The sequence below is a fragment of the Tauraco erythrolophus genome, chromosome 7, assembly GCF_009769465.1.
Source record: "Tauraco erythrolophus isolate bTauEry1 chromosome 7, bTauEry1.pri, whole genome shotgun sequence".
Classification (NCBI taxonomy): domain Eukaryota; kingdom Metazoa; phylum Chordata; class Aves; order Musophagiformes; family Musophagidae; genus Tauraco; species Tauraco erythrolophus.
The window spans coordinates 63,691,341-63,706,879 of record NC_141471.1 but is presented as its reverse complement, the minus strand read 5'-3'; the positions used below and the strand labels follow the sequence as shown (position 1 = coordinate 63,706,879).

Below are 15,539 nucleotides of genomic sequence, written 5' to 3'. Positions count from 1 at the left end.
CATCCATAGAAAGGGCATGACATGATATGGAACGCCCCGCTGGGCAGTTTGGCCCTCAGTCCTAAGTCCAAGTTCGAATCCTAAGGGCAGTCGTGGCCCCTCTGTCCCAGCTGTGCTCCCCCCCAGCCTGTTGTGCTCCTGCACACAGGCAAGAACACGGGAAGCTGGAAAGTCCTTGAGGTCTCAGCACCAACTGTAACATCAGTGCGCTGTCAGCGTTCTTCTCAGAATGAATCCCAGACTAAATAAAAATCACAGAGCTCTTCTGGCTGCTAAAAAGAAAACAAAACCTGCCCCAGTCGAAACCAGGACATAGCCGTGCTAGACAGCTCAGAACCTCTGGGAGTATCTACACCACGCGCGGTCACACCAACGCCTGGATCGGGAAGTCTTTGACACCCAGAAAGAATGGCCGGTCCCAGATCACCTGCTATTTGCACCAGCTCTGCTCCCAGCCAGCCGCGCGGATAACTGTTACACCCGGGAGCCGATACAACTACGTGTATCTGCAACAACTGTCCAGATGGACTCAGAGGTTGACTTTTCCATGATTGTTACCAGATAGGAAAAGTAGCAGAAACATATAATTATTTCTAGAGCGTTTCAAGTTTCTAGTCCTGTCGTCATTTTAAAGGAATTCACACAAACCAGACTTGACTTCAGATTTCACCAGGATTTTTTTTCAACTAATTGCAAGAGATAAGAACTTACATTAAACGCTTCACCTCGATCACCCTTCACACCTCTCAGGCCATTCAGTCCTGGGCGGCCCTGAAATTAGGAGAAATAGTGTAGTATGTGTCAGAAGCAAGCTCCACTATCTTTATCCCACTTGAGAGCATAATACATACCGGACGCCCTGGGAAACCAAGTTCTCCTTTAGGTCCAGGAGGTCCTATTGGTCCCTGGACAAAAAAGAAAATGTGATTACAGAGAATATGTGGAACACGTCTTTCACATATATTTGGTTATTTCAAATAAGAGGTATAGTTTTACATTCACGTTAAAAATCTGTGATTGTCTGCAGAAAATCCACGGAATGTCATAGAATCATGAATCATGGAATCATAGAATCATGGAATGGTTTGGGTTGGAAGGGACCTCGAAGACCATCCAGTTCCAACCCCCCTGCCATGGGCAGGGACACCTTTCACTACACCAGGTTGCCCAAAGCCTCATCCAACCTGGCCTTGAACACTTCCAGGGATGGGGCAGCCACAGCATCTCTGGGCAACCTGGTCCAGTGTTTCCACTTGCTCTGCTGAATGAACTCAGAAGTTGAGGCCCTGCATGTAACAGTCAGCTCTGGCTTGGAAAAAAATGGTTGTCTGAAACGAAGTCTGAATTCCCAGCCATTTGTGGGGTGCACAATTCAAAACTGAGTCACCATGTATCAAAGGAAAATTCATTGAATCAATCAGGAGAGAGAAGGCAGCTAGTGGTCTACGCTTTGTGTGTCTCCTTTTTGTTTGCTTTGTTCTTCTGGTTTTGAATCAGGTCCAATAAAGAAATGTCTGTGGATCAGCCTGAGAATTCCTATCGTGCCAGGCTTCTACATGCCTCTCACCAGCCTGGGGGTGTCGATTTATGGGGCTGACAACTGAAATTTATACAAGAGCGACCGACCCATCAGGCCTCACAAGCTGATACAAGCGACTGCGAAAGGAAAGGGCAAGCAGGAAAAGTGGTGCAGGACTATGGATGATCTATGAGTGGGCACGTGCAAGCATGCCACTTCTAGGCAGCCAGCAAGCCATCGACAAAAAGCAGTAAACCTGAGCATACCACGAACTTTCATCTGCTGGCAGCTTCCTGAAACTCAACAAAACCAGACTGTCTAGACAATCTCTTTGCATGTGTCACAACCTTTCTGGTTTCAGTCTTCTTTTTTTCAGCCTGGTGAAATGCTGAGAGATATCTCTTCTTGCATGACGAGTTAAATAACCTCCGTCTATAGATCTCATGCAGATACCACTGACGTGTTTAATCCCGGGAAATCAAGTACGTTCAGTGGGATTACCCTAACAGCCTTTCCATGGCTCCCCGCGACGCGGCGCTTGGCGCAGACCTGTGCTGACGGAACTGGCTGCTGGAGCACTTGCCACGATTTCGGCACATGGCTTTAACGGTGACGACCGTTTGTTGGCGTTGCGATTGCCACTTCAAAGGATAACTAGCAAACAGTCAAAAACGAAGAGGAAATCCCAATCTCCATCTTGCCACTCACTTGCTCTTGATTATTAAGGAAAGCAGAGACTAAGAAGGAAGCGAGCCTGTGGCCGAACCGAGTCTCCTCATTTCCACTCCAGTTCTGTTGCCACATTATCTCTCAGCTCAAGGCACAGAGGAAGTGTGGGCAAGGGAAGAGCTAGAAAGGTTGCAAGGAATAGCCTGACGTTTATACTTGGATGTTCTCCATACTCAGTTTTGCATCTCATCCGATCAGCAGAATATTGGTGTGGGAATACCATCCGGATTCAAATATCAGTCTCTTACCAATTCGTTTTATGAATCAAACTATTGTCATATCGACAGAATTTTCAATGAACAAAACATTCTTTGAAACTGGCAAGTGTTTGTCCTTGCCTTTATGTAATATCATCTCACTGAAAAGTGATGTACATTCATGGAAAGTTTACCTGATGACGATGATATCATTTATCTTAGCATCAAGCTGAAATTCACAGATTAATTGTTGTAATTTTTATCATGTCAAAACTGAAGACTGGATTAGAGATGAAATTCAGTAATGGTTAACGTGTGAACATATTGACTCATAATGTCACCACTGCAATCAGAATTTAAAGCTCACTAATGGCAGCTGAAACTGGTTGAAGATGGTAGGACCTTTATTAAACTTCTACTTCATTTGCTATTTGAAGGTAATTTCTGCCCACATGATCAAAGCTCGTGCCTGGGTGTAAAGCAGGCAACAGATTGCTGGTGGACTCTGACAGATCTGAACTTCAATATTGTGCCCACACGCTTTCAAAATGACTCAACCCACCCTTCCCTGCTACCACATCCAGGAATAGGGTTTGAAAGAAAAGAAATCCAAAATGTTGTGGGGTATTTCTCTATTTCATTTTCTGGTATTTGAGTCTCTAATGAATATGCAAATCTGAGCTTTACTGAGCAACAAAGATGATTAGAAAAGACTTTTTTTAGTAGTTTAAACAGAGAGGTGTCTGGATCTCATGCTTTAACTGGGACTTCAAATAAACATCAACACCGTGAGAGCTGACCATGCTGGAGCCACCTTTGCTCCTTCCTCTCCTGAAGCACCAGCCCGCCCCTGGCAGAAGTCCGTGACTCCGGGGGACAGAAGCCAGCAGTGAAGTGAAAGAAGGAAGCGAGGAAGCCACCGGAGCCCGCTTACCAGAAAAGGAAACGTCGTTTACAACAGCAGAGAGCCGATTTGGACAGACTAACACTGGTTCTTACTACGGGCTCCTATTCAGGAACGTGCAGCGTCTGCTTCACCAACAGCAGCTGGCATCACCGAGCCGGTGAGAGGCTCTTGTTTCCCCGTGGCAGGGGGCTGGACTCAGTCTGCCACTTCACTTTTGCAGAATCATAGAATCATAGAATGGTTTGGGTTGGAAGGGACCTCAAAGATCATCTAGTTCCAACCCCCCTGCCATGGGCAGGGACAACCTCCACTACACCAGGTTGCCCAAAGCCTCATCCAGCCTGGCCTTGAACACTTCCAGGGATGGGGCAGCCACAGCTTCTCTGGGCAACCTGTTCCAGTACCTCACCACCCTCAATGTAAAGAATTTCTTTCTTATATCTAACCTAAATCTGCCCTCTTTCAGTTTAAACCCATTGCCCCGTGTCCTATCTCTACACGTCCTTGTAAAAAGTCCCTCTCCAGCCTTCCTGTAGGCCCCCTTTAGGTACTGGAAATTAGAAGCACTAATCATTAACAGCACTAATGTCCTGACTGTCCCTAGTGCTCATCTGCTACTTCTCTGCACCTCCTTGTGCTCCAAGCTCCTGGGATCCTCTCTTCTGTCCAGCCGAAGTCTTGAAAAGGAGAGGAGCAATGAGCAGGGATTTTTTTTTGTTAAATTCTGGAAACTTGTGTATGAGTTCCTTGTGCCCTAACAGCACAGATGAGCGATCAGAGTCCTCAGCTACCTCAAAGCTGTTCTTGGGCCAGAGCCTTACTCTGTGCAAAGTGGAACAGAACCATCGTAGTGAAAACTTGGAGAAGTTAAGCCATAGAGGCTCTGGCCCAGCACCCTGAAGTCTGCATATTTTTGCTGCACGGGATTACAAAGAGATTTTTCCTATGGGACAACACTAAAACGAATCGTCTCCATTAGCAGCGACAATCAAACTAGAGTTCTGAAATGGGAAGAGGAACTGGCTGAGCAAAGTCTTGAGATGAGTTCTGTGTGCCAAATTCTCCTGCAGCATAACCATTTGCATCAGTGCTGGCAAGAACTTCCTCCGAACAGCCTTGTCTGCACCCTGAACTGCATGAAGCATCTCGTGACAGCACAAAAGGAGATGTAAACACAGAGTTTGGGGCCGACAGAAAAAGGACATGTCCTGAAGGGTGCACAGCAGCAGGAGGAGAGGCAATGAACACAAGCTAGAACACGAGAAATTCCAAATAAACATAAGGGAAAACTTTTTTTACCCTGAAGGTCATCAAAGAGTCGAATGTACTGCCCAGAGAGGCTGTGGAATCTCTATCTTAAAAGATGTTGAAGACTCAACCAGGCAAGCTCCTGAGCTACACAGACCTGCTTTGGGCAGTGGCGTGAACTAGATGATCTCTGAAGTTCACTTCCATTCTAAATTATTCTATGATTCTATGATGAGGTGAAAGGACAAACTCATCTTGCCAGGAATAGAAGGAGAGACAGGAACTCCCCTTCGGTAGGTTAGGATAGCCCCCTCTGTGTACTCTGACACACAGTAATTAAGACAGCAGTTACTCAGCACAGCCAGTTAGCCCCTTGAAAGACCACAGGAACTGGTGGCAAAATCTGCACACCAAGGTGTGCAGAAACAACACCATCCACTAATGTTCACTGAGGCTCAACAGAGACCAGGCTACGTAAAAGCAGAAGCAAAGAAACACTCAATACCCTTGGTCTTTGGAATACTAGACTAGAAGAAATTAATTCCTGCTCTAACACTACCGAGTCTGGGCAACTGTTCTTATTTTATAACTAGCTTATTCTGCTTTCATACAACATTCTGTGTCCAGTCAAACTGAAAGAAGGCCTCTAAATCCCGATTTCGGTAAACGGTCTGACTCTACTGCCTGAATCCAAGGCAGTTGCAAATTATTGGCACTGACAGAAACTGAGCCTGATTGTTGTTTCAGTTGTTTCAATGTAAATCACAGAAGTACAGATCAATTTTGGTTGGAAGGGACCTTTACAGATCATCTAGTCCAACCTCTTGCTCAAAGCAAGATGAACTTCCAAGTGAGGTCATGCCACTCAGCACCTTGTTTCACAATCCACCATCTCTCCGAGCACCTATTTTCGTGTTTGACCGCTTGCACTGTGAAATTTTTTCTTTATATATAATTGGAATTTCCCTTGCTGGAACTTGTGCTCTTTGGCACTTGTCTTTTTCCTGTGCACCTCTGAGAAGGACCTGACTTTGTCTGCTCTGTAATTCCCTTCTGAGCAGCAGCAGAGAGCAATTAGAGCTCCTCTCAGCCTTTTATCTTCAGGGCTAAACAAACCTAGTTCACTCAGTTTCTAGCTCTGATGATATTTCATTGTCTGTTAAGATAGTGATGGATACATTTGTGCAAACACAATTCAAATTCTGAATCAAGTCAGTAGTTCATAGCACCACGCATGTAACAACCACATTCTTTTCTGAAGGACATTGATCGTACTGAAGCCTGAACACTTCTTATCGTCCTTGCTCAGAAGGAATGAAAAGCTAACACAAACTACCTTCACATTTACTATTCTCTGTAAAACCAAAATAAAGTTAAAAAAAAAAAAAAAAAAGAATTTTGGGAATTTTCTTACCATTGGTCCCACTGGTCCCACCACTCCCGCTTCACCCTGTTGAGGACAGACACACACAGAGCAATGACAAGGAGAACTCCTGCAGTATCTGGCAGAGGTGGCTGGTAACAAGGCCACCAAACATTCTGGAGGAGCACAACACAGCAGTAGCTCACCTTCTCCCCTTTTCTTCCTAATAATTCCGTTAAAGATCCATCAGCAGCAATGAGAGCTCCTGGTTCTCCCTTCTCACCCTGCAATTACCGAAGTTATTTGAGAGTGTTTATAAAGCAGTTCTCAATGAATCAGAAGAAGTCAAAGCAGTATTACTGCTGTTTGAAGCATGACAGATTAGTCATGCCATGATATCAAACATAAAGTGATATCGATGTGAGTAGGGTGAATTCTGGGGGAGAACAGGGCTGAGCTTTCTTAAAACATAATTAAGCACGCTAAAAATATCCTACTCCTGTAAATCTCCCTGAGATGAATAAGTAGCTATTTTTAAAAAAAGACTTTTAATTGCTCTGAATAGAGTAACTATGTGGAACACATCATCTTCTCAAGAGATGTCTGTCAAAGGCAGCCTATGGGTGTCTTCTTGTGTACCATCAGCTTAGATACTGGTCAGGAAACCCTGCTGGAAATGTAAAATCTGGAGAGAACACTAAGGATGCTGATTTTACTACCAGCAAAGCATGAATCATTCTCCCTGTGTGCCTGGCATGATGCAGCCTCATCACCTTTAATGGAGGCCAATTCCCCACATTCAAATTAGGACTCTCTGCATTTCACATCTTCAGGGGGTCATTCCATTGAACAACGGCACCACAACCATGAATTATCATTCCCCAGTGCCAGCTCATGGTTCCTACTCCGGATCTTTCAGCTGTGACTTTCCTCCTCCGAGCTCAGGCAGCTTGGTACAACAGCTTTCCCAAGAACTCTAATGGAAGAAATCTGGCTTGGAATTAAAAATTGCATTGCTAATTAAAATGATAGCCTGGGTTATAGCACTTCCACTGAGCAAGAAATGCTGTAACTCAGTTCCTCTTGCAGATTCTTAAATCTTTGGAGTCTTTGGAGTCTGCCTGGGGATACTTTGGAGTCTCCCTAAGGCTTGGTTTCACTGACTTTGTCTTCTGTGAGATTTTATAGACCTGAGACAGAAGCATCTGATGATCATTAAAGCGAAATGCTCCTAGTTGTCTGTGCAGCTTCACTGTGGTTCCCAACTTCATCACTCTCGAGCATAACCTGGTGTTCGTGCCTCAGAAACATCACTATGTCATTGATGGGTACAAAATACAATGGCTTCAAAGTTTTGAGTTCCTTCCATTGTGGACAGCAAAAGCCAAAAAACTGCAAACCAAACCCCAAACAAAAAACCCCACAACCCAAACCAAAAACCATCCAGTGGGTTTTAAGGTTGAGCGTGATCATTTTATGGAACCTGTAGAAGAACAGGAATCCTTACGACAAAAGGGGACTGGTATTTGTGGCCTGAGATGTTTCCTGCTGAGCAATGAAGATGCTGTTCATCTACAACCCCAATTCAAACCATTATTAACCACTTCCAGGCCTTGCTATAACTTGTGAGAAAATGAGGTCAGTTACTTACAAAGAATAAGCAGAAAGTGTTTTGTTTTTTTCTTTTTGTTATCCCCAAGTCTGTAAAAACTTAGACATGCCTCTCCCCTGCTTCCTGCAGGTGGATGAGAAGGGGAAGAAAAACAGAAACAGTTGCAATATTTACAAAATAGGAGAGTCAGTCCTTAGTCACCTCTGGGCGGTGGTACAAAATACGCACTGCTGTGCAGAAATACGAGAGAGGATCCTAAGGAGAGAGCTCCTCAAGTCTTATTCTTTCTTTGGGAGGGGAAAACTGCAGCCTTCATTCCGTAGGCAAAGCCCTCCGTGCCAAAGGAGGAGGAAAAGATGAATCTTTTTTCATTTGGCCTTTCGGTTAGGATCCCAGACTGTCGGCACAGGCAATCAACCGGCAAGAAGCGGTCACCTCACGTTTAATTTTTGTGCAAACTCATTTTGATAAGAGCATACCGCGTCGCATCGCTGCAGCAGTGGGGCAATGACAAGGAGAACTCCTGCAGCACCTGGCAGAGGTGGCTGGGAACAAGGCCAGTGGGGCAGGAACGTCAGAAGTATTATATCATGGTATTTTGTTTGGCACTCTTTCCATTTCCACTTAGTAAATTTTCACAGAAACTCATTAACATCCCAATCTCTAGTAAAATTAGAATAATTACATTTTTAATGTCACTAAGTGTTTGTCCATCTAAACATTTGGCAGCTTGTGCTTTTCCCAATGCATCTTCTCTTACCTGTTGTCCTTTGGGTCCCTGTGATCCAGGCAAACCAGTATCGCCCTTCGGTCCCTGAGGGCCCTAAGCAAAACAAGTGCATAAAGCCATGGTGAGATCTGCTAAGAATAGGGAGCTAGGCCGTTACTAAGTGCAGTTTTAAATAACTGGAAAATTTGAACCTGAATCACTCTGTTTGTGATTCAGACATCTAAGAACTCTTACAAGGCTAAATTGCAGTCTGAGTCAAAGTATTCCCTAAAACAAATATCATATAGGGGGAATCTGTTGAAAAGAACAAACCAAAAAACTTAGGTTTCTTATCACAGTGTGGATGATACACACATTCACAAAGAGAAGTGTGCAAACATTAATACGAGTGGAAATTCAGCCTAAAATTTGCTGTCCCTGCCCATGACAGGGAGGTTGGATTAGGTGATCTCTAAGGTCCCTTCCAGCATATGCCATTCTGTGATTCTATGATTCTCTATTCTCTCTCTCTCCACAATCCTTCAGCCAGACTGATTACTCGAAAAAAAAATTTTTATCTGAAATAGAGATTATATATTTGAAAAAGATTATTTCTGTATCTGTTCTGTGGTGAAAGCATTCCGTCCAGATCATGTTTTGCTTTACAATCTTCCATCACCAGTGCATTCAGAAGCATTTTTTTTTACCCACCAAGAGCTAAACTCAAGTCTACATGATTTGGACATTAGTGAAGAGATACAGAAAAGACCCGAGGTAAGAACTACAATGGTATTTTCATGTCTGTAGAAATTCTGTAAATGACAGACTAAGAATTCATTATATCACTTTCTAAATGTTATCAGCTGTTCTTCAAATGAAAAGTAATTTTAAGGAGTTTTTTCCCCCTTTCTTTGGCTTCCTGCGCAGTCCAGGACTTGGTAAACAACCTTCTGTAGAATGTTGGGCAATTTGCCTGCGTTTTGTCAACATCAAATGTCAGGTTTCCCAGTTTTCTCCTTACTTATTTTCAGGCAATAGACAAAGGATCCTGAGACCATATGGATGCATCTGAACTGTAAAACAATCATAATAAGGGAAAATAATCCTATCACATTATATAGAATGTAAATACCATAGTATGAACAATACTACATGAAGTCACAAGCCAGGTGATGTTTATATGGTGTGGCAAACAGCACAATCGGTAGGCAGCATTGTACAAGGCATCTTTTGATACAACGTGGCTGTGCAATGCTTCCATGGTGGCACTGGTGTGTTATTATAAAAAATTATAAATGTTTCCTAAAGGGTAAAAAAAAAATGGGGAAACCTTGTAGGAATTTATTGTAGTCTGTAATGGTGACACAAAAATCCTAAAGAAAAATACAGTGACACATACATATGACGATAACTTTTAGAAGTCCATTTGTTCCATTTGTTTCTTCCAAATGGCATAGGCCTTTTTCTTCAGTAGTAATTTTTAATCAGAGTTAATTACATCTAGAGCTAAACTACAGAACTTACTCTGAGCTAAGCAGAAATACAAGATGTGCTTATCACAGTACACTTCATTTCTGGCAGAGTTAATTCCTACTGTAGCTGTAGATTCCATAAACACCTACAGCCTCCCACATGAAAAATCATTCGATTTTGTCTAAATTCTGTACAACATACAATTTTAAAATATTAAACTATATTGAAAAATACTTACTTAAACCCAAGGAATACAATACTTACAGGAAATCCTGGTAGACCTGGCTTGCCATCTGGCCCCTGCAAAATGCAGAAAAACCCACCCCGTTACAAACACACATTACAGACTCGCCAAACAGACGACGTGTTTTCCATGCACTGCGTGATTTGTGAATATTGACTGATCTGAAACTGGATTAAGAACTTCATTCACACAGTGGTAAAGCTGTGAACACTCCACAACACCCTGTGCTTCTAACTTTTTCTGGGACATAAGCGTGTACTTCCCAAAAGTGAAGGGATGAAAATCCAGGAAAAGCTGAAGAAAAGTGACACAGAAAAGTGACGCTCGTCTACATCATTCTGAGAACCTGTCAGCTTAGGCTTGAATGGGGACCATCTGCAGGAACAGGGCTCACACAAGAGGGTCCATCCTATCCTGGCACCCTGTTACGTCCAGAGATGAGGAAAATCAGGTCTTTAGGAAAGACACCAAAACAGTATTCCATGAAAGCTATTTTACCATAAGCACAGCTGGACGTGGCTACAATAATATGAGGTTGTCCTACCATGTGACAAGTGGAAAAGAGACATGTTAGGCTAGCGGAGAAAGGTTAAAAGCTGTTATTGGGGCTAACTTCTCCCCAGTTCACTGACAGACTTAGTAAGTTTTTGTTTTGGGACAGTTGTACTAGTAAGATACACGTGCTTTTCAAACTACGGATGTGTAGTGTGCGATTCTGCTACCAGGTACACGCGTTCTGGTCTTCCTTCTTTCATTGGAGATTGAGTGTGAGGGAGAGAACTGTGCTCACAAACAAGAAAACAGATAAAACACAATACACAAACAACAGTACGCAAATGAAACTAGCTGTGAAGTAAGATGTTTTGTTTGGGGTGATTAAAATTTAGCCGAGTGCGATATATTGTAGACTTCTAGGCAAGTTTGAGTAGGCTCCACAGCCTGGAAAAGGTAGATTTCTCTTTGGAGTCAGTCCTAGGAATTTCAAATCATTACCAAGAAGCATTCAGAATTTCAAATATTTGACTGAAGTATTTTGCAGCCATACTCCCAGCTGCAAAACAGAACCTGAAATGTCACTTCTGTTGTTCTCTCCTGAAAATTCCAGCTTTTCATCCACAGCTATAATTGCTGTGAGACCAAACTCACGCACAGGAGCTTGGCATTCCTAGTTGCAGTCTCAAGCAGAACTGAGCGCAATACTTTATCCCAACATTTTATGACTTGAAAAGCAAGAATAGAAGAAAAAAACGGAAGAAACATTATGTAAATCTTCGTCCCTATTTTTGCATCAGTTCCACATTTCTGTCATTCTGAGCACCCAGTTCAGATTCAGAGCTAAGCCAAGTCCTTTCTTTCATACAAATGTGTAAAAGCAATTCATTCACTCAGAACCCTGTTCTGCTCTGAAGCAATTCCACAGAGCTTCGTGCTGAAGTTGGCAGGAACACAGTTCTAAAGCAGAGGAAACTCAGCTCTAGCTGATATTTAAAAGGAGACACTGAAGACAGGGCAAATCTGAAGATGTAATAAAGCAGGTTATACTCACCGGAGGCCCAAGCAGTCCTTTAATTCCAGTAAAGTTAAAAATTCCATCTGTATCGTTGAGTAGTAGCTAAAAAAGTGGTTAAGGAACAGGTTATTTCAAATAACTAAATTGATGAACTAGGGCAAACTTGGATTTTTAGAAATGTACAGGCAGTTAAAGCATCCCTTTGTAACTATGGGGAGAAAAGCACAAACAGGCCACAGAAAAGGCTCTCTAGTTCTCATTTTTGTTATACACCTGCAATAACAAAACTTGGCATTTGTTCTGCAGTTTTTATGTCAGAATGTCAGAATGCTTTCAAAACTTTAATTAACTGGCTCTCGTTTTTAATTTGAAAACTATGACACCAAATGTTGCAGCCTGAAGTCATTTCTCCTCAGCAAGACAAAGCTCAAAACGAAGGTTTTATACTCCAACACGTCACGGGCATTCTAAGATGCTGAAGCTGTCTGACCACACTCATCCTGTCGTAGGGTTGAAACTATAATTATATTCTGGACACGTTTACATCACACCATGCAGTGCCACGCAGTGATTCCTAAATCAGCTCTGATCACGCTGCAGTGTCTGCAATCAATGAAACTAGCTTGGATCCCCAAAAATAGAGTCACTTGGATGCGGAGCAGCACCTAAGCTCCACCAGCTCCGATGATAACACCAATATAACACCAGTGCTGTTAAACTGCTTCTTATCCTCAGCATTAGCTCAGGCATTTCTGCAGAATTTGCTCACACAATCAGGATAATGAAGGCAGACAGGGACCTTTGGACATAATCTGGACCAAGCGCCTCCTCAATGCAGGTCTAATTGGATCAGGCCGCTCAGGGACTTGTCCAGTCAAGTCTTGAACACCTCTAGGATGGAAAGGCCACAATTGTACTGGGCAACTGGTTCCAGTATTTGAGCATCGTAGGGTAAAAAGTTTTTGCTCATATCTAGTTAGAATCTCCCATGCTCCAGCTTGTGTCTGCTCCATCTTATAATACTGCCATATGCCTCCAAGAAGAGAGTGCCTCCGTCTTCTCTGGATCCTCCGACTGGGTAGTTGCAGACAACAACAAAGTCTCTCCTTAGCCTTCTTTCCTCCAGGCCGAGCAGAGCCGAGTCCCTCCGTGCTCCACTCCCCTGACCATCTTGGCACCCCTGCATGGGGCTTCTCCGTTCCGTCAGTATCCTTCTTACACTGGGGATCCCGCAGCTGGACACGATTCTCTGGAGGCAGTCTCATCAACGCCAGTCACAACTCTCTGAGTCCATCTGTGAAGCCAGTTTTCCACCTATTTTATCACCCGCTTATCCACTTCACAGGTCATCAGCTTGGTGACAGTAACACCATGGGAGACGGCATCAGGAACCTTGCTGGTGTCCAACATCCAGCGCCCACCCTTCTCCACAGACAAGCAATCATTTTGGTCAGGAATGAACCGCCCTTAGTAAATCCACGTTGGCTGATCCCAATCAGATTCTTGTCCTGATGTTACGATCAGGCTTTCATTTTGGTTTCAGACAGCTAACCTTCTGGTTTCGACAGGTGTTCCAAACACTATATCGTGTGGTCACACATTACAGCTCAGGGCAGACAATATGTCAGTGCTCGCTCCACACAAACGTCGTAAGTGAAAAGAGATCCTTACTCTGTTCTTGTCACTTGTTTCATTTATTTTACTCCAAAGGTCCCATTTATTGTGACACTTTAGGTTGTTTTAGATTCAGAAATACGTCCCGAATCTCCTTATAGGTGTGAACTAGTCCACTCCTTTACCAGGCAAGCCGTGCCATCCGTTTCAACACAAGGCTCTGTGTGCAGCACTGTATTCCCACTCAATGTAATGAAAACCATCTGAATTTCACATGGCCAGGGCAGGGCAAGCCTTCAGGTGCCAGGGATCCACTCAGCACATGAATCAGCACGTTGTCACTGAGGTATTGTGAAATCTGAACGCCTCTTCTGCTTGTAACCATGTGCGGATCAATGCTACCACATCACAACCTTTTGCAACATTTGCTATGAGTACAGTGTACAGGAACTAAGTTCAGAGCTACCCCTGCTTCGAATAGGAGGTTGGGCCATATGGCCTCCAACTGTCTTATGAGTCTCTAAATACTATTTTTCTAATCTGGGATGTGAAGGAGAACACAAAAGAAGACAGTCTTTCTTGGTCACATCACCTATCCTATCCTATCCTATCCTATCCTATCCTATCCTATCCTATCCTATCCTATCCTATCCTATCCTATCCCATCCCATCCCTGGAAGTGTTCAAGGCCAGGTTGGATGAGGCTTTGGGCAACCTGGTGTAGTGAAGGGTGTCCCTGCCCATAGCAGGGGGGTTGGAACTGGATGATCTTTGAGGCCCCTTCCAACCCAAACCATTCCATGATTCTATGATTCTATCCTATCCTATCCTATCCTATCCTATCCTATGTCATCTGAGCATGGCAGCGTATAGTCAACTCCCTGTTCTTTGAGGTCATGTTGGCATTATGATTCATGTAGCTAAAGCCTGTTGCTTTTACTGGGTGCTGCTACCTGCTCCCTGTCCTCATGTTCTACAAAAAACACTGGAAAATTCTCCAATGAAAAGACAGTTTGAATCCTGCAGGCAGCACTCCATCTCCCAGCCTGCATGAGCTCTCTGCTGCATTGCTCCAGGAGCAGCACAATGCATCGGTCCCACCGTATTCCCAGCTCTGTATGGTGCAGAAAGGGAAAAGGGACATGGGCTGTTACTTTAACGACAGTGATAAAAGAGTCCTGCTGCTGCAATTGTTCTGCTTTATCTACAGCTGCTGGCAGAAACCCAGGAGCCCTGGGTTTACACTGTCTTTTCAGTGTGGAATTACTCAGCATTCATTCTTTTTGGGCTCAATCCAAACTGTACTGAAGTCAGTGGAAAGAATCCCAAAGGCTTTGCTGCGCTTGGGGTCAGGCACTTTGTATATTTTATAAATAGAGTTTAGCTGCAAATGGAAGTTTGGATGGAAGTCAGAAGACTGTAGACAGCCCTGAAAAAGATATGAAAATACAGGGTACAAGGATGATGATTAGAGAAAAAGACTGCATTCTTCACAAACTGCCCCAGGTATGTAGTTACTTATCTTCCTTTTTGGATGTGCAACCATCCAGCAGTGTAACTTTTCAGCATATCAAATGAGATCAGAAAGTGCTGACTACCAAGTAAGGACAACGCTGGTTTTCGCATTTTCTTCAGCGTTATGAAGAGGAAGAAACTGTAGTTTTTAGCGTGACTGTCTGGGTTGGGTTTTAAGTAAACCTGCAGCTTTGTATCCAAATGTCATGAACGTGCCCTTATTAGAACCACAGAACAAACACAGGAAACACAAAATCTTTTGACGTTTGCTTTACATCCCCAACGTTAACCTTTCTCCAGGCTTTCCGTTCAGTTCTAGGACCTAAACTTTGGACGAATAACAGCAGCAATAGATAATTGTTTAAAAGTTTTCAATTTAAAGCCAATAAAATTTCTGTATTCAAAATTATTTCTGTTCTGTATTCAACTAAATTGGAGTGATAAAATAATAGCAACAATTAATACACTTTACTGGTTACCATGATTCCATGCAGGAAAATGCACTGAATATCAGAGATTATGCTCCAAAAGAATTAAATAGCTGATATTGGATGAGGAGTACTGATTTTAGTATTTTGGAATAACAAAGAGTAGCAAACCGAAGGACTCTGTTTCTTAAACAGGACAGTTCAGAGCAGACTTCCGGACTGAGAGCAGGAGGCAATGGAGGAGGCAGGAAGGACAGCATGCCTCTGAGCTCTGCCGTGTTGGTAGCTCCTGCAGAAGCCTGGAAATGGCGAGGTTCCACTGCAGACCTCAGTTTTACCTTACCGTGTCTTTGCACAGTGCTAGAAGTGGCTCCTGAAGGAATTAAATCCAGGGCCTACCCTCACCAGTATCTGACCAACAGCCCATTGATGGAACCGCACTGAAAAGTGGGCCTTGGTTGTCTCCTCATT

General features: G+C 43.5%; 1 protein-coding gene across 2 annotated transcripts in view; it reads right to left on the bottom strand.

Annotated features, from left to right (window-relative positions):
* COL15A1 (collagen type XV alpha 1 chain) overlaps positions 1-15,539 on the bottom strand; it is a 130,553-nt gene that overhangs the window by 26,994 nt on the left and 88,020 nt on the right. For both annotated transcript variants that reach the window (XM_086614931.1, XM_086614932.1), the window contains exons 23-29: positions 11,548-11,613; positions 10,022-10,057; positions 8,336-8,398; positions 6,170-6,247; positions 6,015-6,050; positions 852-905; positions 712-771 (exon numbers count right to left, since the gene is read on the bottom strand). In XM_086614931.1, the coding sequence (XP_086471057.1) occupies positions 712-771; positions 852-905; positions 6,015-6,050; positions 6,170-6,247; positions 8,336-8,398; positions 10,022-10,057; positions 11,548-11,613 (393 nt within the window). The remainder of the gene's footprint in view (positions 1-711; positions 772-851; positions 906-6,014; positions 6,051-6,169; positions 6,248-8,335; positions 8,399-10,021; positions 10,058-11,547; positions 11,614-15,539) is intronic.